This window comes from Acipenser ruthenus, chromosome 24 (genome assembly GCF_902713425.1).
Source record: "Acipenser ruthenus chromosome 24, fAciRut3.2 maternal haplotype, whole genome shotgun sequence".
Taxonomy (NCBI): domain Eukaryota; kingdom Metazoa; phylum Chordata; class Actinopteri; order Acipenseriformes; family Acipenseridae; genus Acipenser; species Acipenser ruthenus.
Genome location: NC_081212.1, coordinates 27826129 through 27850254, shown reverse-complemented (window position 1 = coordinate 27850254; position 24126 = coordinate 27826129). Strand labels below are relative to the sequence as shown.

At 39.1% G+C, this 24126-nt stretch overlaps 2 protein-coding genes across 3 annotated transcripts in view; one reads left to right on the top strand and one right to left on the bottom strand.

Annotated features, from left to right (window-relative positions):
- Nucleotides 1–8: 8 nt before the first annotated feature.
- Nucleotides 9–9157, top strand: LOC117429733 (cytosolic iron-sulfur assembly component 2A-like). Its single transcript, XM_058999099.1, has 5 exons — nucleotides 9–183; nucleotides 1043–1207; nucleotides 3917–3966; nucleotides 4939–4984; nucleotides 6476–9157. The coding sequence occupies exons 1-5, from the start codon at nucleotides 60–62 to the stop codon at nucleotides 6574–6576; spliced, it is 486 nt and encodes a 161-aa protein (XP_058855082.1). The 5' UTR covers nucleotides 9–59; the 3' UTR covers nucleotides 6577–9157.
- An 11697-nt stretch (nucleotides 9158–20854) lies between these two features.
- The window catches only part of LOC117429548 (A disintegrin and metalloproteinase with thrombospondin motifs 7-like), a 58740-nt gene continuing 55468 nt past the window's right edge, over nucleotides 20855–24126 (bottom strand). The window contains exons 24-25 of one of the 2 annotated variants that reach the window (XM_058999095.1): nucleotides 23269–23428; nucleotides 20855–21882 (exon numbers count right to left, since the gene is read on the bottom strand). In XM_058999095.1, the coding sequence (XP_058855078.1) occupies nucleotides 21879–21882; nucleotides 23269–23428 (164 nt within the window). In that variant the 3' untranslated portion in view covers nucleotides 20855–21878. Of the gene's footprint in view, nucleotides 21883–22715; nucleotides 23429–24126 lie in introns of those variants that run through there. The other variant, XM_058999094.1, reaches the window with a different exon arrangement.

Here is a 24126-nt window from a genome sequence, read left to right as displayed (position 1 = left end):
GAGGAAGTGAAAGCAGGTCAATGTGACAGCGGACAGCCGCGCAATGGCGGAGCTGGAAGATGGAAGTAGCGTATGGGCTTGTTTCTTATACTTTAGCCAAACTTTTCCTGCTGTCGGGTCTTTCTAAGAAGGACAATGCGCAGAGATCCAAGAAGATGGAAGAGAAAGCACTAGAAGTTTATGGTAACTAACTGGCTGTAAAAAAAAAACTTGTGGGAAAGTCCACAAAAAGTCAGATGTACTAGTCGTGCTATTAACAAGGAGAACACACCTCTACAAGTGTTACTGTAAATGGGGGTTCTCGCAAGGATACCAACCTCCATAGGTAGCAGGATATTTAATGATTGTAATAACTTGACATACCTTGATTTACAAAAAAAGACTTTCGTTATCGTTACAGTCGTGTGTACACTGTTTAGTTAAGTTATACATGAACGCCGGATGGCAATTGAAAATGGTTCAGTAATACTGTACTATTCTTATCATGCCTGTACCAAGCATAGTCTACGCTATTCTCTGGCGCTAACTGCGTGAAGGAAAATCATTCAAGGGGTTGTTTTGTCTTCTGTGTGCAGTTACGTAATGCTGACACTGCATGACATGACAAAAATAAATAAAGAAACGCACACAAAAAAAAAAACAACCAGCAGTAATTTATTTGAACGCAGCTGTTTGTTTTTGTTATAACTGGGGACAGCAGAGCCATAATTTAAAGAACTGACACACAGTTGCATCAAAAACGCATGTGATTGTATTGTGTATGTTTATTTATATGACTCATTAAGTACCAAATTAATTTCTTTGAAAAACAAATCAGACCTTTTAAAGTGAAAATGAAAATAACAGGTAGACGCCAGTTAAAAAATGCTCCACAAAATTACAAAGTAGCTTGTCCTCAAAGTAGGACACTGAATGTCACTTAATGGGTTAATGCTGTGTGTTGCTTGTCTAAAGGCTGCTGTGAGACATGCTGGCACTGAGCTGTGTAACCTGCATGATTCCATCAGTGATTCCTTTTTGTTAACTGCTGTCGCTGTCTCAGATGTTATCCGTACAATCCGCGACCCTGAAAAACCCAACACCCTGGAGGACCTGGAAGTGGTGTCTGAGAGCTGCGTGGAGGTGCAGGAAATAGGAGCAGAGGAATACCTGATCATTATCAAGTTCACCCCCACGGTCCCGCACTGCTCTCTGGCTACCCTCATTGGTAAGCAGATCGGCCAGCAGATAAGTCCACATAGTAGCTTAAGCCAGGAAGTTCATTTAACACTTTTCAGGGCTGTAAACTTGTGTATATTAAAGAACTATCGATTATGTGATAATATATATTTGGACCAGAATTCTTTTTCCTCCATAGCTTACCTCAAACTCACATTTTACACAGAGATGTTCTGTGCACTCCCAAGAGCCCTCTCAAAACTGCTTATATAACACTGCAAAAAATTAACAAGAAGGCAGACCGCAGATCAGGCGTTGTTGTTGTTAAGGGGGAGGTGTTCTGTGCCCGTCCAGGAAGGGAGTGTACTCTGGTTATCAGTTAGTCTCGATATACTGCACAGCAGGGCTGGCCAGCGGAAGACTTTTGACCCATTCTGCCTCCCTGAGCCCCCCAGTAATATGGCTCTTTTGATCTAGAAGTGGACTCTCTCCGTGTCTTGGGTTTGAATAGACTCCAAGGGCAATCAGTAAGTTGCTGTTGCGTTTAAACATGAAGCATGTTTCATGAGCATGGCATAATTAAACTCTGTTCCAGACAGGTTGAATCTAGTTTGTATATCTCTTTCCTAAATACCCTTTTTACCATTCAGTAATTTCATTTTACACCCTTCCCGTTTTATTTTTTTGTTTGTGATGGCGCTTTAACCCAAAAAGGTCGGACTGATCCTCTGTACAGTGTCTAAACAGTGAGTGGTTTATTCAAAGGCTTCAGTGCTTGTGACGCATTCAGATCTAAACAGTGTACTGCTGCTTAGATCAAACTGGGCGCTTTGTCTACCAAGCTTATGAAAACCGAGATCTTGAACGATGGAAGTCAGTGTATTTTAAGCTCGAAATAAATTCTTTACATCCCTGCGTATCGCACGCCAAAACTGGCTCCTGTTAGACACTTTACATCCCCTGTGTAATGGAAAATAAGCTTATGAGTCGGGGAAAAATGTATTAAATGTATTATTTTAAAAAATGCATTTCCTTTCCTTCTACAAGATTGAATAAAGGTTTTAAAAATGTTGAAGTGATTTGCAGTCTGGGAAACCGAAAGCAGAAAAGTAAATTACTTTGTCAGATGTCAAAGATAAAAGCTTTTACATCTGTGAGTGGGTGAAAGGTCTTTTATTTCAAAAAGGACTTTTATTTTGTTAAAAATAAAAGCAATTTTCCATGGTTTTGCTGTCACCTCCTCACTTAACACTCACTCCCCCACCACTTCCTAATAGCGTGGACACATTGATGGATATTCATGATCTGTATTCCATAGTGGAACGTTTATTCCAGTGTGTCTAGCAGTCATTTGCAGAGCCAGAATCGGAGATGGTTCTGTCTTGATTTTGACCTGACAGTGTTAACGCTGCACCGTGAATGCCTGCAGCACTGGCGTCCTACACAGTGTGCTCCGCTTGAATAGACTGGAAACGCAGATTATTATCTTTTTGTTTGGATGACAGCCCATGTTAAATGTTGTGCCAGCAGTCTTGGTATTTACCATTGCAGAAACCACACACTGCTGTTCTGCATAGTGGCAGTAAATGGATAAGGGTGCCTCTGCAGTTGCGGGACGTCCCAGTCATTCATCATTCCCAGAAAACAATAACAAATAACAATTTGGGGGAGTCGACTTGCTCATTAAAAATAGTTTGCATGTGTTTTTAAGGGGAGGGGGATTATTCAGGAATAGAAAGTTTGTATTCAGGAAGTTGACAGAGCATGCTTGGGTCAGTGCAAGAGGGAATTGAATATTCATTCCTCCAGCCAGCGATTATGTATATTTGTACAGGTAACAGGGTGATAATTTCACACTGGTGCTGTTATGTTGAATAATAAATTGAGGATTATGATAGTTAGAATACTAATCAAAATATTATCTTGGCTATGTTATTTTTTTTTTTTTATTTTTTTTTTTTTGCACAGTCAGTTTCCATTATGGATTTGAACAGAGCCATGCTTTATAAATGTAGTTTGACAGCCTTATTAACACTGTAGCGGGCTGTTGCAGTCCCCTGCTGTTATCTTTCTTGTTCTGTTTACTGTTGAGGTCGGAGCCTGTTTTCTTTTTATAGGTAGGTTTTTGATTGCTAATACAATCATGACAAAACAGGCAGACCTTGCAGTTCAGTTGGTGTTTTTCTTTTGCTCAGGGCAGTAAACAGGTCTTTGGCTGAGAGTCCGTTCCCTCTTCACTGTCCCTCGGGCAATGCCTATGCCAGACCACAGGGATTTATTGCGTGTTATGATACAAGCAAACTTATTTTTGTCCAAAAAAGAACATACTGTAATTTATCTGATTTTGCAAAAGTCTCCCACTTCTCCACTGACAAAGAATAACTCCTCTCCACCCATCGTCTTAAAAACCTTGGTCTCCTAGGCAACCAGATGTCTTAAACCTTTTCTTGCACAACCATACTTGAAAAAAATAGAATTTTGTATTTATTTAAAAGCATCTTGTTTTGTTCATTTTCAATGACTCGTATCCATCGTCTCAATTACCCCAGAACAATGCATTTTATTAATCTCACACAGAACAGCAAAGTTTTACTTTTATGATGGCAATGGCGCAGTCGTTAATCCAGGTGTATCTCTGTTAATGTTTTGTCACTTTGTCCAGCTTGATTAAATTAGCCTAAACAGGTATCTATTCAATTCATCTAAATACCACAGTTGGTTAGATCATTCCAGTTGTTGTCTGCCTTGTTTTATTCAGGTCTTTGCCTGCAAGTGAAGCTCCAGAGATGTTTACCATATAAACATAAGGTAAGAAAATCTAACTATACTCATCAGGTACCTGCAGACTGATTGTTGTGTTTGTTTGTTTCCTTTTGAGAAGATGATCAGAGTGCAGAAGCAGTATCTGCTTTGACAGAATCCGTATCGCACAATTAGGCTGAGTTTGGCAGTAAACCATGAATCTATTATACAGATATCGTGACATACTGTTACAAAAAACATCAACAGAGTTCTTATTTTAAATATACACTTTCTAAGAAATATTTAAAGCCCATTCATGGCGCACACTACACTTGAAGTTTGCATGAAACAAAGGTAATGCTGTGTAATTTAACTGCACATAATTAGGCAAAAGCAATCCATTAACTAATTGTTCCTAATTCAGTTTTTCTGAATAGCTTGCCGCTCTCTACCACATGGAACTTTGCATGCGTACTTTCAATTACTGTGTGATCATGGCAGTGCAAAGCTTACAGGTTGGTCAGTACCTGGGTGGAGTAGCTTCCTTTCACCTTTGCTTTAATTGCCCCCATTCTGTAAGTGTAGCTGCTGGCTCTCGCTTCTGTCCTGTTTCCTGTCTGGGTGTTTATGAATGCAACAAAAATACAGGGATAATTGACTTTTAACCTTTCAGATACCACGGATTGCACAGTACAGTGTAAAAGAAATGGCTGGAGAGGGCTGTCAAAAACTGCATTTATGAGTTTGAGTCACAAACCCAAAGGAAAGGTCTACTTTATCATTATGTATAATTATTATTAATCCTCCAATTAACCATGTGTTATGTTGTTTATTTCTGCTGTAGAAATAAAACTGTTTGTTTATATAAATGATCCATGCATTTTCTTTATCAACTTTACAGAAGGCTTTCACAATAGCTCTCTAAACTGGAACAGGCGTGTCATTGCTTGGTCGAGCTGTATTTGATTTAGAGTAGTTTGAATGTGTATATGCTGCCGTGTGATTATTCTCACAGAACGGCTGCTTTTCTCATTTCAGTTGGAGATTTACATTTCTGAGGGAACCCATTCCACGGAAGAAGACAGTAAGTATTACAACTGCATTTTGTTTAGATCCTTATTCTTTGAAATAAAACTATTTTTTGTTTTAAAGGGCGACAAAAAAAAAAAATCCAAGGAGAATTATTTTGTATCTGTTCAGATCTAAAAGCATCTTTTTAGAAAGGAGTTTAGTAATAAACATTTAAAAGCCTCTTAATATTACTCTTGAGTGCCTTTCAGATCTGAACCCTGCTGCATTTTAACTCTGGAACAATCACAGTTGACATTTACCTGGGTCTAAATTACTGGTTGTGGGAAATACTGACAATTGACTTTTCCTTTTTTGGGTCAATAGCTGTCGCCAGTCACCAAGTAAAAAATCACATTGAAATATAAGGCAAATAGGTACATCTTTAAGGGGAGTGTGGATTGCTAATTGGGACAAATATGTGTTGCATTGTCGCTCCTAATTAGCCATTCCTAAAATACGCACGCAGATTGGAATGCTTATTCGAAATCGGAAATCCGTCTTTCATTCTACTTGGGTACAGTATAAGTGATTTGAGCCTTGCATGTTTATTATGATCAATTACTCTGTCGTTCTTGTATTTTAATGCATTATTGATAATGATTATTTAATAGCCTATTCTATGTGATCAGCTGCTGGTATGTATTCTGATTGGTATTTGCTTCTGACTGCTGCTGACAGTTTGTGTTTGTCTTTGCAAATAAGGATTAGGTCTTGGTGGTTGCTCTCCTTGTTTAAACAAATAAGAGAATGCCAGGATGTATGCATTTAATTCCCCCCCTCTGTGGCATCTCACATTTTACTACCATGAACAAAAAACAAACATTCAAGTGACAACCTAATCTAATTAAATGCCCAACATGTTGGACGTGATGCTACAAAAATGTTAATGTATTTATTTTGCCTGGAAAAAAAAAAAAAGAATCGCCGGCGAGGGTGAATCGTCCATCCCTCTGAGTTCTCAGGACATGGAAAGTTGCCTGATTCATGTTGAGGTGTCCACCTTGACTAGTGGTGCAGGCTGAGCAGCTCTCGATTTCATACTGGTCAACATAGCGGAGACACGGCCATAGACAGGGTTGGGGTCGATTCCTTTTTAAAATCAATCTCCAATTCCAGTGGCCACACACATTAGAAATAGGTCTTGAAAAGGATGTTTCCACGGAGACATTGTGCTGTAATGCATCTTTACAACGGTTATTAAAGGCTGTCCACATAAAAGCATAAAAATAATAAAAGCCAAGAATGTTATTCTTCTTGTTCTTAAAGTATCTGCAATGGTTCAAATTGTACTTCCCAGTGCGACCTTGAAACGCTGCAGAACTAAAATGTTTTTTTTTTTTTTTTCATACAGTAGCTAGCTTAATGAAACCTGCAACCTTTATTCTTTGGAGACGTGTAATCTGTTGGATTCAGCCAGACAGTTCTGTAATTGGGATGTTTTCAACAAGGGAGCAATTCTAGTGTCAGTAACATTACAACTTGTCTTTTTTTTTCCCCCCCCCAGTTAATAAACAGATCAATGACAAAGAAAGAGTTGCCGCAGCCATGGAGAACCCCAATCTGCGAGAGATCGTAGAACAGTGCGTCATAGAGCCTGACGACTGACGAGTACACCTCTGGATAAAGGAGGACTGGTCTTTACAGTCCGGAGCTGCTTGTGTCATTTTTAATCACCTTACATCAGGGATATATTTTAATGGGATAGGGTTTTGGTTTTAAAAAAAGAGAGGGAAGAGGTCCAGTCCAGTGCCTCAAGTTTGCCCTCACGATTGGAGTGTGGCTGTTTTTTGTGGGCTCTGTTTTAGGATCCCTCTTTAACATTGATGACAGTCCCATTGCTGGAGGAAAGTAGGCAAATTAAATAGAACAAGATCACTAAGCATTTAGCCCATTTTTTTTTTTTTTTTCTTTTTGTTGGTGAATAAATATAAAAGAAACTGGTGACGTCTCAAAACTTTAAAACTAACAAAGGGCTCAATGTACAGCTGGTGCAAATTCTGCACTGGTGTAAAAGCTTAGTAATTGTTTTTGCACAGCGTGGAAAGCAAGCTGCAAAAGGTTTGATACTCCCTGAAAATCTGTAAAATAGTTCAACATTGTGACATCATACAGAGTGTAAGAGGAGTGCGGTTAACTCTGTCCTCTCTCTCTCTCTCTCTCTCTCTCGGTTGGGTCATGATTAGGCAATGGCATTTGATGAAGAGTTACTGGCAGTGGGAGGGCTACTGTATGCATCAGCAAGTTAACAAATAAGTGGTGGGGAGCAGACAGCCTCTTAATACTTTACCAGCTATATATTCTGTCAGTTTCATATCTCTTGTAAGGTACATGGGCAGTTAGCAGTTTTCTGCAAACCTGACACACTATCACCATCAGGGTGCTGAATATTGCACCATTTCCATCAGACACACTGCTTAACACTTTACTCGTCATTCGTTTGACACTTCCAGAATCTTGCATTTCTTGAGAGCTTCTTGACCCCATAAAACAGTCAATCCAGGTGTGAGAACAGTGCAGGTAGTAATGGTAGCTTTTATTTTGCTATTATGCTTATGACAGGGTTCCGTCTTAGGGTTCTGTTAGGGGTTCTGTCAATTTTAATGTATATTTCGATACATAGAAAACATGTAATATTGCTGAAAGTGCAGTGCTGCCTATTGCAGAACAATGACATGATGCAGAAAATACTAGATAAGAATAAAAAAAGGCAAGTGGTTTCGGCCTCAAAGCTCTTTTGTTGAGTAGCACAGAAGTAAGAGGATCAAATCTCTAAAGGCTGTAGCCATGAAGTTAAGTGATTTAACCTTTTATGTTTTCCCCTTTGAGAATGCGTTTTGTTATCCATGCCTTTGTTTTATTGTGTGATTTCCTACTTGGAGGCATGTTAATGGGAATTTCAAATTGGTCTCAAGGCAAAAACATAAAAACGAAATAAACCAACTGGAAAAACAGTAGTGGGGCACTTTGCGTTTTTTTGTAGTGAGGTTTCTGCACAGGATGGTATGTGCCCTTCTGTTTAGGCAGGAGCACGCAGGTTCACTAACACAAGACTTTCCTTGATAAAAGGCAGTGGTTTGCCTTGACGAGGGTTTTACCTTCAGGAAGTCAAACAATGCATTGAATGCGCGGATTGCTATTCTAGACAACGAGAACTACAACAAAGAAAACAAAGCTACACGATGTTCTCAAGACCTTGGGATTCTCCAGAAGGGGTTGGAGGACAGTGAAAGGATCGTTTGTTTTTTTTTAGCTCTGTTCTAATAATGTAGAGCAATTTAGATGTTGCCCATGCTATGCTCATGTGGCTAGGTTTATTGAACCAGAATATATTTACACAAAAATGCAGTTTGCTTTGGTGTTTGTTTTTTTGATGGTGGGATGGGGGTCTGGACTGATGTCACCTATAACTTTTACTGTTCCAGACATCTTCCATAGGTTCACTTTGTATCCTTGAAGTTACATTCAGGTGTTGCTTGTCAAACCTGATAATAGACTGAGTTTTACCGGGTCCATAATGAAACAAAAGTGTGCCTAAAGGGAGGGGGAGAATCACTGTATATCATTGTTAAATTACTTTAGAATTATATCTCCCACCATGAAGTGCTTTTATATTCAGAGGAGAGTATCCTGCTGTTTGTTAAAAAAAATATATATATATTATATATTTCCATTTAGCAATTCAATGAAGACTGAACATGTTTAATTAAATGTGATTATACACAACAGGGCCCACTGATTGGAATAATTGCTTTGTCTGAGCTTTGTCATATGTGTTCTAATTTATTTAAAAAAGGTATTCAACCTATTCAGACACATTTTTAACGTTTTACCCAGTAATAAAAAATCAGCATGCAACTCTCTAACCATAATAACAACTGTGATATTCAGGTTTTTCTTCTTTTTTTTTTTTTTTTTGATTAGGAAATATTGTAAACTACTGACCCTGATATCCTTTTTGTATTGTGTTCTACTAAAGAGCCCTCATTGCTTTCAGATTCTTTATTCTGGAGAAATGCGATGTCAGTTTCTGGTGTATTTCAAAAGATGTTTAATGCATTAAACATCTTTTTTGGGGGGGGGGGGGGGGGGGGGGGGGGGGGGGGTGTACATTTGAGAAGATAATCTATGCTGCAGAGATGACCATATTGATTACATGTGGAATGTGCAGTAACCCCTTCACACACAAGGGTCCAGACCCATTTAAAAAAAAAAAAAAATCTATTTCAATACAAGCTTTTATGAATCGATGTACACATTTGTATACAGTGAGTATGCACTTTTGTAACCCTATTGTAAATGACTAATCTCTACTCATCTGCACTGAGATACTTTTTTTTAATAAAGCTATACTCTGGAGATACACTGGAAGTGCTTGGTTCTGTCTTTGTAGGATTTCATATTTTAAGTACTCAAGAAAGGAATATTGTTCCTCAAGTTTTTTATTCTATGCTGTCCTGTTTCTTGTGCGTGTTCTGTCTGCTATCATTTGTAATTTGCACAACAGCAGCCTCTGCCTTGTGCATTAGAAAGCTGTACACGTGTTGAATGTGTGTAGATGCAGAAAAAGCACCAAGATCTGGGAATAGAGACAGGAGAGACAGTGACGTTTTTACACACTTAACGTTTCTGAATACTTCATATCTTACACACCTAGAGGTATATCCAGTCGATCTAAATTATTGTTATTTAATTAAATTATTAGTGCTTCTGTAAGTTTGTATTCCATATGTATAATAGACACTGTAATAGTTAAAACTTTTTCTAACGGGACCATTGCGTTTCTTTAGGTTTACTCTTCGTCCTTCCTTGGAAAATGCCTACTAATACTAGGAATAAGGAAGCATTGCAACTTTTTCTTCTTGTATCAATAACTGACTTTTTCTGCAGAGCTCTGTGTTTGCCTGTAGGGGGTGCTGCTCTGCTGGGTAAAGGACTTGCATCTCCCAGTCACTTAAAGAGGCGCTGACTGGCTAGTGGAAAACAATTAGCATGTAATAGAATTATTTATTTTCTGCAGAAAAAAAAAATCCACTTTTAGCAATTAATATATATCCAACGTGCAGAACAAAGGTTTTTATATATATACCTATCTATCTATATATATATATATATATATATATATATATATATATATATATATATATATATATATATGCAGTGTTGCATATGTCCAGCCTAAAACAATAAAGTTTTGACTCATAAAATAAGACCTGCCCTTTAGTTAGCTTTTTACATTTTTCACCACCCTTCTTTTGCACAAGATAAAGTGTATCAAACTTCCATCCCAAAGTACCCAAGTGAATTGCCTGGAGACTGCAAGACTGCAAGGTATACTTTGAACCGATTTTCGAGGAGGGTGATAACGCCTGCAGTGGTTTGAAAGCCTTTTCTCACAAAGAAAATTCAGGCAACGTGCAGACGAACAGAACACGTGGACTTAATAACCACAGAAAAAGAGAGACGCTTTTTATAAAAACACTTATTTATACAATTTATTTTAGCTCAAATCTGACAGTGTACAATGAAACTTCAACATATAGGGAACATGGAAGCAATTTTATTGGAGCACATTGGATAATAAATAAAGGAATGATGGCCATATATACAAATGGGACCAAAAAAAGTGGAAAAAAGCATTCAAATGATTCATGCCAGGGACTGTGTTCATGTGGAGCAAGGTGGAGCTATTCACTGTGGCTAAAAAAACCTGCAAGGTGGCAACCATGGCAACCTACCACAACAGCTGACCTGTCTCGTGCATCTGATCCACAAACACAAAAAAGCTGAGTAATGTACGGTGATTTATTTGGAAGAGTGGAGGAGATGGGGTTTCTGAAATGTTTTAAGAACGTTATGAAAGGTTTTGAATTAGTGACTGATTCAGTGCAAGTGGCAGCACATTAAACCACTGCTGTAATGCACTGGCAAGAGGCAGGTTATACATTCAACATTTTGATAGTTCAGCATGTTGCACCTGTGGATGCAAATAGCACAATGGAAGTGAAGTATTATTGCTAGAGGGCATAATCGGAGTTTATTGCTGCAGATAGAAGCCCATGGAAATGATTTGTAATGCTAGGCTACAGGACAAATACATAGCATGTTAAAAACAAAAAGTGTCTTTTAAAATTGGTATTTATGAATTTATGAGTAATTTATGAGTATTTATGAGTAAGGGCAGTATTGATCTTCCTAACAACGGTCTAGGGTAGTCCCATGCAAATGAAACAGAATTTATTTAATGAAAATACACTGAAATGAACATGCCTTAAATAAGTCATGAGTTTACGCTTTGTAAGCAGGCCTCTGTTACCTCAGACTCACTCTTGTTTATTTCTTCCCCCATGAGAGTAACCCGATATGCAATGTTGATGTGTGTTTCCATGGACCCAATGGGACTGGCACAAGCAGTCAAGAGATCAAGCGATACTGTAGCCTCCAAGGTCAGCAGTGGCTGTGCTGGGAATTTAGGAAATAACAATGCCTCCTTCATAATTAAATAGTACCACCTTAAATCAGTCTTAAAGGTGCAGTGCCACACATGGGCCAGAAATACGTTATTAACCCCTTAAAGTACACAAGGAATTGAGTGGTTGTTCAAATGGTTTCTTCTTAAAATATATTTGAGAATGACTCAAGTATCACGAGGAGGAAACTGACAATTTGGATGACCAGATTTAAACCCTGTTTTGTGCACTCTATTGCGGAAATAAGAAAGTCAGCAGCCTTGTATTTGTGGGACTCTTGTACCTTATAGGGTTACCCCTCAATGTTGAAAATATCAGAGCAATCCTGTATATCAGTACGGAAATACAAAACTGTGGGATAAACGGCAGTTCCATTTTTCTTTCTTTTTCTTTCTTTCTTTCTGAGCTGTACAGTAGCTTGTCCCTCCCCCCCGCTGCTGCCGTTTTATAATCTTATTTGAACACATCCCCTTGACTGATATCTGAATATTCCCATTCTCATCTCCATAAGTCAAATCAAGCCAATTAACCCTGTGTGGGACGGGCTCAGAATGCCCTCTTGTTTTGTTCTACAGGACTGACAGATTTTGTTCTGGGATTTCAGGCTTTCTTCACACAGCATGATTAGAAATGTCTTCTTTAAACTTAAAACCACTGGGACATTACCCAAAACGGACTGAAATGACTGTAATGTTTCAAGTGCTTTCTCAATCCCTGGACTGGGGCTCGCGGTTGAGAAATGCTGTAGCAACTCAGCTGATACTGACTGAACTGCATGATTAGAAATGTCTTCTTTAAACTTAAAACCACTGGGACATTACCCAAAGCGGACTGAAATGACTGTAATGTTTCGAGTGCTTTCTCAATCCCTGGACTGGGGCTCGCGGTTGAGAAATGCTGTAGCAACTCAGCTGATACCGACTGAACTTGATTGACTTGTTATCTTGAACCAATCGAAACGGAAGCCAACGCAAACTTGATCAGACCCAGATGGACTTGAGGTGTGGCAGCCCGAGACTGGTACTAATCAACGTCTCTGAAACCACCTTCATAGGTCCTATTGTCAAATCATATCAGGATACCTTCAGCAGATACAAATAGAAACCTGCTTCACCAGCAATGCATCCGAACACGGAGCATGGCAGCGTACTGAAGCCATGCTGTTAAAGGGCAATGCATACTGCACCTGCTGCTGTAATTCTGCATGTTTTCCACAGTCCTGATTAATCAGCAACACTGAAGAATTTACAAAAGAAACATTCATGAGTAGTGCAGATATATTACCCACAGCAAGCTATTGTCTGTTTACTGTCTTCCCCATGGCTATCTTCCTCTTAAAGGCATTGTTGTGAGTAGCAGCTCTTATGCATGAAATGAGTCAGGTGTGAGGATTAGTTTACCCTACAAGACTCTCTGTCGCTATGGCAGCATAGTGTTTGTTGGGTACACATATAACTGTGAACACTGGGAGCTGTGGTGTCGGCTGGCACTACATCTGTTTTGCTTTCGTCTTGCAGATTACTACATACTGTAAAAGTTGCACTTACTGTATTTTACGCAATATTCAAAGTACAGTAGTATTCTACTTTTGGTAACACTTCACAGTAATCTTGTCTTAATTGTACTTAATGACACAGGAATTTGACATATGAGTTTGTAATTCCAATGCAACAGCATGATTAACTACTAAATTAAAATGCACTTGTGTCTTTTCTAATTACACTTTATTCCCACATGTGTTTGTGTATTTACAAGGTAATTACATTGTAACTACACCTGCAGTTATATAGTAATAGCAGTGCAATTAGATACACTTAAAAAATGTGTTGGAGGACAAGCAGTACAGGAAACAAGGCATTAGAGATAATACACACCTGACATGAATGTCACCTCAGATTCAGGCTGTCTAAACTGACTGCTCTGCTTGACTCATAACCTCATGTGAACTCTAATCCTGAGCTTCTTTACCATAAACTAAGAGGCAGGATGGAATAAAGTTTGATTGCTGTTGACTCGGATGGCTCTAATCATATTCCACACAGGAAGGTAAACACCAGTCCGTGTCCCTACTTGAAGTATAATAGGAATAAGCAGAAGGATCAGGCAGCCAAAGTCGACAGTAAGATGACCCAACTCATCACCTCAGTGGACGTGCTTTCGCTGTCCAGATCATACAGTTATACCTTCAATAAATATGCATCACCATCCTATCAGCTAACAAGAATCTCGTGTCCACATCATTTTAAATTTAGACATATGATATGCGTAGTGTTATGCATGTTTAAATTCTTCCTAATATTTGATCTTGCGGATCAAACTTTTTTTTTTTTTTAAACGGTATAATGAGGATAAAATCAAATTTCAGAACATCATTTAATTTTGAATGAAAGTGGAAATGGGCTGTCATGCATCACGGTGTGACAGCAGCAATTCTAGGGAAAGTGATTATTATGCAAAGAGAGTGCTGGTCAGGCCCTCGCCGGGGGATACTGAAATGGAGTGGAAGTGTTAGCCTGAAATGACTGAAGGTGACCTGAGGAGGCGAGTGAGGGGGTGAGAGTGGAATATCTTTAATCTGACAGCAGACATTATCCGGCGTGAATGAAACACAAGGGCAGAGATCTATCAATCCATTAATGTTAAGGCTTTTGAAATCTGTAACTCCCCAATGATGGGACTACTTTACCATGTCTCAGAGATCGAACTCCCAACCCACTTAATGGACGTTTCACACGTTGCAATTTGAAGAAGAAAAAAATAATGTGCTTGTCACGGATTCCAAGCTCCTCTCTGCTTGTCAAGGATTCCAAGCTCCTCTCTGTTTTACAAGGATTCCAAGCTCCTATTTTTAAACCTATTTTTCTTTTCATTGTTCACATCCTGACAGCTTTTTACACTTATAACTTTAAACTCTGTTTCAAAGCGTTTTTCAAAATGTCTGCTCTAGTGCACTGATAGTGTAAGGATTGTGGCCCACACTGTCAAACAGGTAAGACAGCACTAACTTTCCATGATGTGGTACGGAAAAGAAAAGCCAGAGAACTCATTCACGAGAAGCCTGTTAAACATCATTAGCATGTTAAAACAAAAAGCAACAATCACCTTTATAAATGTATTGAAAACGTAACAGGCATTTCAAATATTAATGAAGACTTGGCACAACTGCATACATTGCAACTTTTTCTTAAAGAACTACCATTATAAAGGTCTGCCACAGTAAAAGCAGAGCAAAGTGTAATAAAGCATAGTGAAAGAATAGTAAGGCCTAGGTAAGCATTGTAAAGACCAGCCAGCAATGGTAAAGCCTATTAAGAAAACAGGCAAACCAGGGTAAAGGCTGATAAATACACAGTGCAACCACAGGAACAGAATGATAAAACTGCAAACACATGGTGTAGAAATACTGTAGTGGTACACTTGTATAAGAGTAAGCACACACACTTTTCTGGTTGGCAATATTTAAACATTTGAAATTCTCCAAGATTGTACACTGCTTTTCAGAAGAGGAATGGATCAAGTCTTATACTAGATTTTGGCCCAGTTGTCCTGCAAACTTTTTGGACACGGGCCCACTTGTGTAGTGAGAACGTCACATAACACTCCGCTCTTGCCAGCTCACATTTTTGCCACAAGCACAGCTTTGAGGGACACTGGTATAAACTACGGCTCCTGGTACAACGCTGCTCAAGAAGAAGTAATGGGCAAGGGAAAGCTGGTAGGAGGCGAATCTTCATTTTGCTAATTATTGTAACACTGTTGCAGTTGAAGTTAACCCAAGTCATTGCTAAGATTCTTTCATATTCTTTCAGTTCTTCAGCTCTCGCTGACCTCTTTTGCAGAGCGCCCTCGCTCTATCGACACATCAGCACAGCAAGCACACTATGTAATTTTATATATTTCCGCTGCAGAGAACTTATTTAATGATGCAATATACCATATACTTATGAAGGCTGCCAGTTATAAATCCATCTGCCAGCTACAACATTACAAGACATTTACATTTGTAACGTGCATGTCATGTAAATGTGATGCAGCAGGGTGCTTTACAGGGGAATGAGAGGACCTGCAGCTCCGTTACAGATTAAAAATAGAACAAACAATATGGTTTCAAGCACGCTAATTTATTATTATTTTGTTGCAAGTGGCCTCCATGGGTACTGTAGTTGGGCAGGCTGACTAAAAGCCCTCCAAAAGCTATGGAAATGTAAAAGAATCGGATAAGGTTATACCAGATCCCCTCATGTCAGGGCCCCTGCCACCATGAAATTGAATTATAGAGGAGGAGGAGGAGGAGGCTAGGACAAGAATGATGGTTAATATCGCCTCTGTTTATGATATTATGAGACTATGAAGGGCGTGACTAAGGATCACTGTTGTAACACTGTTGGGTGTTTTGCTGAAGTCTCGGAGAGATCTTAAACAGTTATTATTATTTTTATTTTTTTAGCACTGGCTGGTTATGCTATTCAGGAGCTTAAATGCAGCCTCTGGCATGTATTACAATGCAGTTATTGAGGCTTATTGAAAAAACAGTTCCCTTCCACCCATCTTATTCACTGATGATTTGTGGATCCTTTCAGCTTCATTCTGTTGTAATGGGTCTTACAGACGATTACTCTTGCTCTCTGCAATTTGTGACAAAAACCATTTTCCCCACTTTGCTCTCATTTGTAAACAGGATGACAAAAAAAAATGCTCTTACTCATTTAAATCAACATATTGCTCCCATTGTAAGACTGACAGGGAGGGAGAAACTGAGGAAGCCTGCTCACGGACAGGCACTGGCTGCTGGGTGGAATTAACTGACCCTTGATCTCAATACCGGAGTGTGAAATGTGCAACTATGCGTCAACAGTTTTACCTTAAAGAGAGAACCTCTCTAAGAGATGTGACCACCTTTCCATTACACAAGCATATTGAGGGACCGATTCTCTTCTATTCAAAACAGATTCTCTTCAGATTCAAATCTATTATACCTTCCTGGAGAGTGTACAGTATTCTTGGGTAACCTCCTGCCGTGAGATATGATAATATTTAAAAGGAAATAGCCTAATATCTAAATGAAACAGGCTATTTTACAACGTCAATATAACAATCCCAGATTCAAGCAGTGTCTGTCATACTGCAGTGTGAAGGGGCTGAAGCAGTAAATGACTATTCAACTCTGTTCCTGTGTCTTGAATATTAATGCAACTGTTTTTGTGCTGTGATCCAGGATTTTGTGGTGCTGAAAGGCTGTCTTCTCTTCATGTGCTGGGGCGCTGTCTCACATTTTTTTGGCAAGTCAGTGTATATTTGCTTGACTGAACTAGCAGACTATAATAAAGAATCAGAATACAAAGTAACAGATTTGGGTGTCACTTTATATTAAGTGTCTCTAATTACTGTGCATTTACATAGTATTTGATTAGTAAATACATGTGTACTTACATATAATGGCATTGTTATTATGCGTTAATGTGTACGTTTTTATTTGCATGATATAACTCTAACCCTAACCTTAACCCTAACCCTAACTCTAACCCTTTTCTGATACAATTGTGTACTTACATATACAATGCAAAAAGATTTACACACTAAGTACATTGTAACTATGCATAATAGCATTGTAATCATGTGTAAATCCACATGTATTTATTAAGTAACTACTATGTAAATACACAGTAATTAGAGACACTTCATGTAAAGGGTTACTCATTTTTGTTTCACATTTCTTGCTGTTTGTTTCATTTTAAATCGCATTCAGCTGGCAGTAGTTATTATGTGTTTCAGGCACTCCACACACATGTGGTTCTTATGGTACAGAGTGAATACACGTGGTGTATACCAGCCGTTCTCTTTCTTGCTTGCCTAGTGTCTGTGACTAACAGGATTCTGGTCAACAGCCATACCTGACAGGCTATATGGAAGGTTACAAAGATTACCGAGACGTCCAGATTGTAACATGAACCAACGGATGAAGTGGTGACCTCCACGACCTTTACAGAAAATAGAAATCCATCAGCGAGATCCCTGCTGCCTTTGCAATATACAAAAAATGTAATTACAGCATGAGATCAGACTTAATAAGACAGTAGAAAAGCACCATACCTGTGTCAAGTCCTGAGCTAAATGGTTGCACAGATATACAGTTGTTGTTCCCTTATTTACTCTGTTCTAGGCTTGGGGGAGGGGAGGATGTTAGGATTGTATTTCAGACATGTGGGGGTCTGTGAAGATGAAAGCGGTGGTATTTGTTATGCTGCGGAGAGCATAAACAAGTACTGTAACAGTTTAAATGTGGTGTTATAATAAATGAATATGAAAAGAAGAGGGTGTTTGCACTGTGATTGTTCCTGAACGTGCGTGGCAGTCCTGCCTCGTAGGACCGCATACTCACACATGTCAGTATGACAAGCTGTCACGCCTTTCATCTTGTATTTATGACACGGACCACAAGCAGCAGCTCCCGCGCTGTACAGATATGAAGGGGGTGACGGGTGTTAAGAATAGCCTGAGATAGATATCCCACTCTGAGATACTGAATCCGGAAATCGCATAACCGAAGCATCTGCCATGGGCTCAAAGTGCATCCTCCATACCCTGAGACTGAGCTGAGTGAAGGAGCCTCTGTGTGAGACGCAGCTCATGCAGAGTCTGCAGCATTCTCAAACCCCTCTGCAAGGTGGAATGGATTCATGTGTTAGTTCAGATTTATGGTACGACAGGGTGTTGTGCTGTGCTGAAATATCACAGCGGCTGTGGTCATTATGAGGCACCGTATTAAAGCATGTTATATTCTAGATCATGTACAATAAACACTTCAAATAAACATTTCAAATCATTTGCTCTACAGGGTATTTGGACACCACCACACTGGCTGTTAAATAAGCACATAATCACGGCAACAGAAAGCAATGGCACGACCCAGGATTACTGATGGGAGCTGTTTTTCACACACACAATCCCTCTATTATTTCAAGTAATTTTGTGGAATTACTGTAAGCGTGTATGGTTTTACTTCATACGTGTTGTCCAGTCTTGTGTTGTTGTTTCACCATCAAACAAAGTACATGATGGCAATTCTATCAGTTAGCATTCCTACACAGAAGCATGGCAAGCTGTACATTCCCCAGCGGTTCTTTACAGAACCAGCTTACCGTATCTAAGCTCTGGGTTAATGGCACAATTTCCCATCTATGTATTCTGGAAAGAATGAAAGGCCAGCTACAATAGAGAAGGCTGATATTATTTTCCATAGAAACAAGCCCGGACCCATGTGCATTAGAAGAAGAAAAAAAGTGTATCAATTACAGTAGAAATGTATCCCGGCTATTTAATACAAAGAAATCTGTGACTTAGAGGCTGTGTTTCCAGACTCCTGACCACAGAGGAGTGTGGGGGTCTACAGCAAGTGTGGAGTTACACCATGACTGGCTTTAAAGTGAATCCATTTCTTTAACCACAGCCGTTGCTGCCAGATGTAATCCATAAGCACGTGGAATGACACGTGCCCGTGCTTGCATAACAAAAAGGGATTTCAGAGAGCTTTGTGCAGACAAGGAAAACACAACTGAGACAAAGGCTTCATTACTTGAGTATGGGAAGTCTGTTCCTTTAAGGCGCAGGGAATTCTCGTGTACTGCAGTACAGTAAGATATTTTTAATTCCTAGTATAATAGACTCTTTAGCTAACATAGTTTTTTTAAATTGGTGCATTGTTTAATCGTTCATGATTAGCAGCCTGACAGTTCTAATTAGCAGCAATACATTGAGAAATGCTTTTCCTCAGCGCTGTTGGCTTTCACGCATAGACAAAGGGTCACATTTCCGTTGTTTCAATTCAAGGCAGCACAGCCCATACTGATTGCTTCATTATAATGCACTCTGCCGCACTGGGGCACATGTCTCAGCACTATCCTGATTTCAAATGGAAGTCCTCCTTCTTATTTTTTACATTGCTGTTCTTCACTAACGGTCGCTGTTTACTGCGCCAAGTGGTTTCGTTTTTGTTCTGTTTCCAGGTCATTGAAGTCAGAATCATTCGCAGCGATGCTGGCCCAGAGCGTCCCATCTGTTTGGCTGAAACATTTCAATATGACGTGCTACATGGTTGTGTCAATGACCTAACAGACTCTAGTTCAAAGGTCTCTATTTCACACACACATGCAGCACAGAGTCGTTCTCAAAGCAGAGCAGACTTCAAAACCATCAATAGAAAAGTCATAGCGATGAGGAGAATACAGTACACTTCCTTTAAAAAGGAAGAAGAAGAACAATGCAGCTAGTTTGCTTATATAGTGTGTTTAAAGACCTAGTTCTTCCTTTGTACTAAAATAATCTAGACATTGCAAAAGATACTCCGATCAAATTTGATTACCTTAATCTTTCCATGTCTTTCTCTGGCATTTTTGACAGTACCCTGAGGCAATCCAAAAATGATAGATTATTTCAGATTAAACTTGTTTTCCCAACCAAGTAAAATAATGTACCAAGGTGATCATATATAATAATAATAATAATAATAATAATAAGTGAAGCAGCACAGGGCCTGGGAAACAACATCCTCACGGCACTTTGCACAGACGTGCAATTGCAAATGCTGTCTGTCTTAAGTTTCTTCACTCACGGGTTAGGCCTTTTCTCAAAAAACCCATCATACTTGACTGAACTTATTTTGTATACTGTATTTGTTCTATTAATATCGTTGCCGCTGGACTAACTGATCCCACTGGGAGTGTTAATGCTAAGATGCATTCAGAATGGTTTAAAGCTTACAGGGGAATGTTGGTACTGACATGTATTCATTTTTTGACAAGTTAGAGCCTGCAGCAGCCCCGAGGTGTATGTTGATTTGAATATATTTGGGAAAGGTATTGCATAAGATATATATATATATATATATATATATATATATATATATATATATATATATATATATATATATGAATTATGTGAAAGGATATTTAATTGGCAAGAGTGTGCAGACTTTTTAAAATGTTACATATTACAGAGCTGTGGCATTGCTACTTGTAAATCATGTTGTTATGATTTGAAGTTTCAGATAGTGGAATAGTGGATAATAATGGACTTGGTATAATGAACCTCAGTGCTGTGGATCACATTTTAGTGCACCACTCATGCAAACTCCATCTCACTTGTTTTATCTAGCCTGCTGTGGAGGGTATTAAAGTTATTACAAACTGGAGTGCCAAGATTTGAAGGCTTGCAGACATCTACATGTGAGATAATGCCCACTGCACGTGTTAAATATGAGAGTCTCATATGTCTCTACTCCTGTATCTGGTAGCACTGTACCCGGTACACCTTTTCTATAATGTGATGTTTAATGTGTCAGACTGGTGCATCTGCTTCATGTTTTGTAGAGAAAGCTAGGAACAGGTCCACGGTCAAATGGCTTCATGAAAAATAAAATAAAAAGCAACGTCCTTCTTTGTCTTTTCTTCTTCTCAAACCTTTCTTCTGTTCTTATCGTTATTGACGGTTGTTATCTTGTTCAGCCTGCATGGTAAACTGTATCTGTAAACTGTAAGTCCAGGTTCTGACACATTCCTTATGCCATTTTAATATTATAGATACATATTCAATCAAAACAGACCTGCCTATGTGTCCCATTAATGATCTGGAGTATTCAAAGAAAGTTAAAACTGCTGTTGTTTTTTTTATTATTTTTATTATTACAATCTTGGAATTGATGGGAATACAAAACAAGTTTTAAATAGTTTAAAAAGAAATTACAAAAACCATGACAAAACAAAAGAGCAAGAACGAATACCAACAGAAGAGCAGTGTGCACACCCTTTATAGATATACAGGGTTTGGACTAAATATTCCAGATGATCATTTAGAAGCTGAGGTCAATGGTTGAAACAGAACAAGCTACAGGGTTTAGTTTAATTAAAGCACATCATTGCACATAATCAGACAACTGCTCCCATTATTTGGCCGTACTGTATTATACAAAAAAATAAATCTGTGTATACATCAAGAAAAATACTTTTCCGTGAGCAGTGCTACTGTGTGAAGATATACAGTGGAATCAATCTTGCATTCATTCAAATCCAGCTAATAAAAGGAAAGCCATGCCCCAAATGAAATTGTTTAATTTAGTTTCAAACATGCTTTCCTTACTGTCCAGTGTACTTTACTAGAATAGTACACAAACTTTCATGAAGCAACACCTCATTACCGCTCTGGAGTGCTCTCTCTATATGTTATGTATTGTGTGTTAACTGGAATGAAGAAAAATCCCAGTACCATAGGTAACATACCTCCAGCATAACATTGCAGTGTTAGAATAGTGGTACTTACTCCTTTAGATCTCCTTAAATATTGAATTGAACGTATTAGTCAGAAGGGGCTGGAAGCATACATCAGCAGCTTGCACATTCCGTTGTGTTGCAGAGTTCTAGAACCAGTTCCCCATGTGACTCACAAGATTCATCTGGATGGTAAGGGGCGGTAGATTACTATTATATTCATCTCAACCACTATGTATTTGAAATGTGTCCTCTGGGTTTTTTCAGCTAAACAGCCTAATTGAAAATATATACGACTCTGTGTATAACGTTGTTTAAAATAGAACACATTTGAAATGCTAACCACAGACACCATCACCCGTACCAAACAGATACATTGTACATCTTAAATACAGATCTTAACATGCATAGCAAACTTGTCACTTGAGGACAAACAACTTACAGAACTGATCACACAATATAAAAGTGTCCTTGCTACCTTCTACGAATGCAAAACAAAAATGTTTACAGCTCACTGGGAAACATATAATCAATGCATAAGGACATTGGGCTAGATTCATAAAAACATTTATTCAAAACCATCATTAGCAAAGATTTGACAGCTGGTAGAAATGTACCCAGTAAAGTTACCAGCCCAGAAACAAACAGCTCAGAGGTTTAATGTAGGGGTTTGTGAGCACTCTCCTGATAGGGTTTAAAGAGTAAATGGTATTTATTCCCTTGCGATAATGATTTGGAGTAAGCGGCTTTGAGAATGGAGCCCTTATTTATACAATGGGTGCAGAGTAACAGTGGATTCCCACTCCTAAACTCAACAATGGTGCAGAACCTTAACCGAAGACTCACTGAAATGTTAGTGCAGTAGACTTGCCACCACAGGAACATTACAAATACATTTGTGTTTTATAGTCTTTTAAACCTACTCTGTTAATCTGTTTATCAGTAAATATATTCCTATGTTTCTTACAAACCGAACAAAAATATAAAATGATTGCTCTGGAAATTCTAGATCTATTCAATGAACACAAATAATGTGTATTTACTTTCCTGTTTTTTTTTTTTTTTTTAACTGGATAGGGCTGCCACAAAGACACTGATATAAAATATTATATATATAAAACCACAGATCAAGTATGGAAAGTTACTGTGCTGGCCTGCCAACACCCCCACAGCAAGCAAAGAATGCAGGACTGTCGATAGCACCGCTCTCATTGATCGTAGCACCGTCTTTAAAGGTTTCAAGTTACTGGTGGTTGCACTTTGGTCTGCTTTGACAAACCTGTAGCAAGGAGAGATTACACAGTATCTGATTGGTTCAACCAGACGTGTCTCCTTTTTTCCCTGCCAACCAGCGGTACCTGAATTTCGTCTGGGCGACCCCAGATGTAAACGCTGATTGGTGGTTTCCCAACCAATCAGATCTAAGATATTCTTCTGTTTGCTAGCCGCATTCTGTGAACTTTTGTACTGTATTTTGCTACGGGTCATTTCTCTCTTCTCTTTTAATAAGGCAACAGGGTGCTAAAGGATCGTCGTGGTAACGCTGACACTTTTCTGTCTCCGCCTCTCACCTACGTGTGGCACGCTCGTTGCCCCGTTCTCGGACCCCGTGGCCCCCCACAGTGCAGGTCTGGCAGCACTGCACCCGGACAGTAGGGAGGGGGCACCGTCCCAGGAGCTTCAGGGTCTGGCAGAAACCGAAGGTCAGGCGATTTCTTACACAAGTGTGACCTAAAAAGACAAACAAAAAAGGATCAATACTTAGAGGAGGAATTCAGGATCATCCACTGACTATAATTGACTGTTTTTATCAAGTTCAGTTGTAGTCATGTTGCAGACCTAAGGCTGGATTATAAGCAGGTTTACTATCAAAAAAATCTGTTTCCCTTACTTTAAGGGAAACAAATGGCATCCTCATATGAGGCTATCATGCATTTACATCTTCCATCTGTCCCTATATAAAGACTAAAAGATTTTTTAATCCGTCCCCATACGAGGTCGCCATGCATGAACTGGCTAATCCGTCCGCTGTCAGTTTGCTCCCATCACACACTGTCAGTTTTTTACCCCTGCAGTGGCAGCTTTAATGTAAGAGTTGGAAGTGTTTGTGTGGTGGTGGGGTATTAGGGTTATGAGGGGTATTTTAGTTCCAGACATGCCTTAGCTGTTGATTAATATGAGCAACGACACTGCCTGTTTCTAAAGCAGCAGTGGCCCTGTGAACACAGACATTTAGAAGAGCAGGAGAGTCAGCAGACTGCACCAGCTCACAGGGCTGTGCCCTGGGGGAGGGAATGAGAACCCAAAGGGATTGATGCCTTGATAGGTTAGCAGAACCTGTGCTGGAAAAGTCATTATGTTTAGTTTAGAGATGGTTGGCTTGAGAAAAACAATAAAATAAAATAGAAAAGTATATTGCTCAGTCAAGT

What these genes read in the sequence shown, in the direction of transcription:
- LOC117429733 (XM_058999099.1), top strand. Translation starts at nt 60, where the DNA reads ATGGAAGTAGCGTATGGGCTTGTTTCTTATACTTTAGCCAAACTTTTC. An exon ending in CTCTCTGGCTACCCTCATTG is followed by an intron (nt 1,208 to 3,916) that starts GTAAGCAGATCG and finishes TGTTTTATTCAG; the next exon opens with GTCTTTGCCTGCAAGTGAAG. An exon ending in CCATTCCACGGAAGAAGACA is followed by an intron (nt 4,985 to 6,475) that starts GTAAGTATTACA and finishes TCCCCCCCCCAG; the next exon opens with TTAATAAACAGATCAATGAC.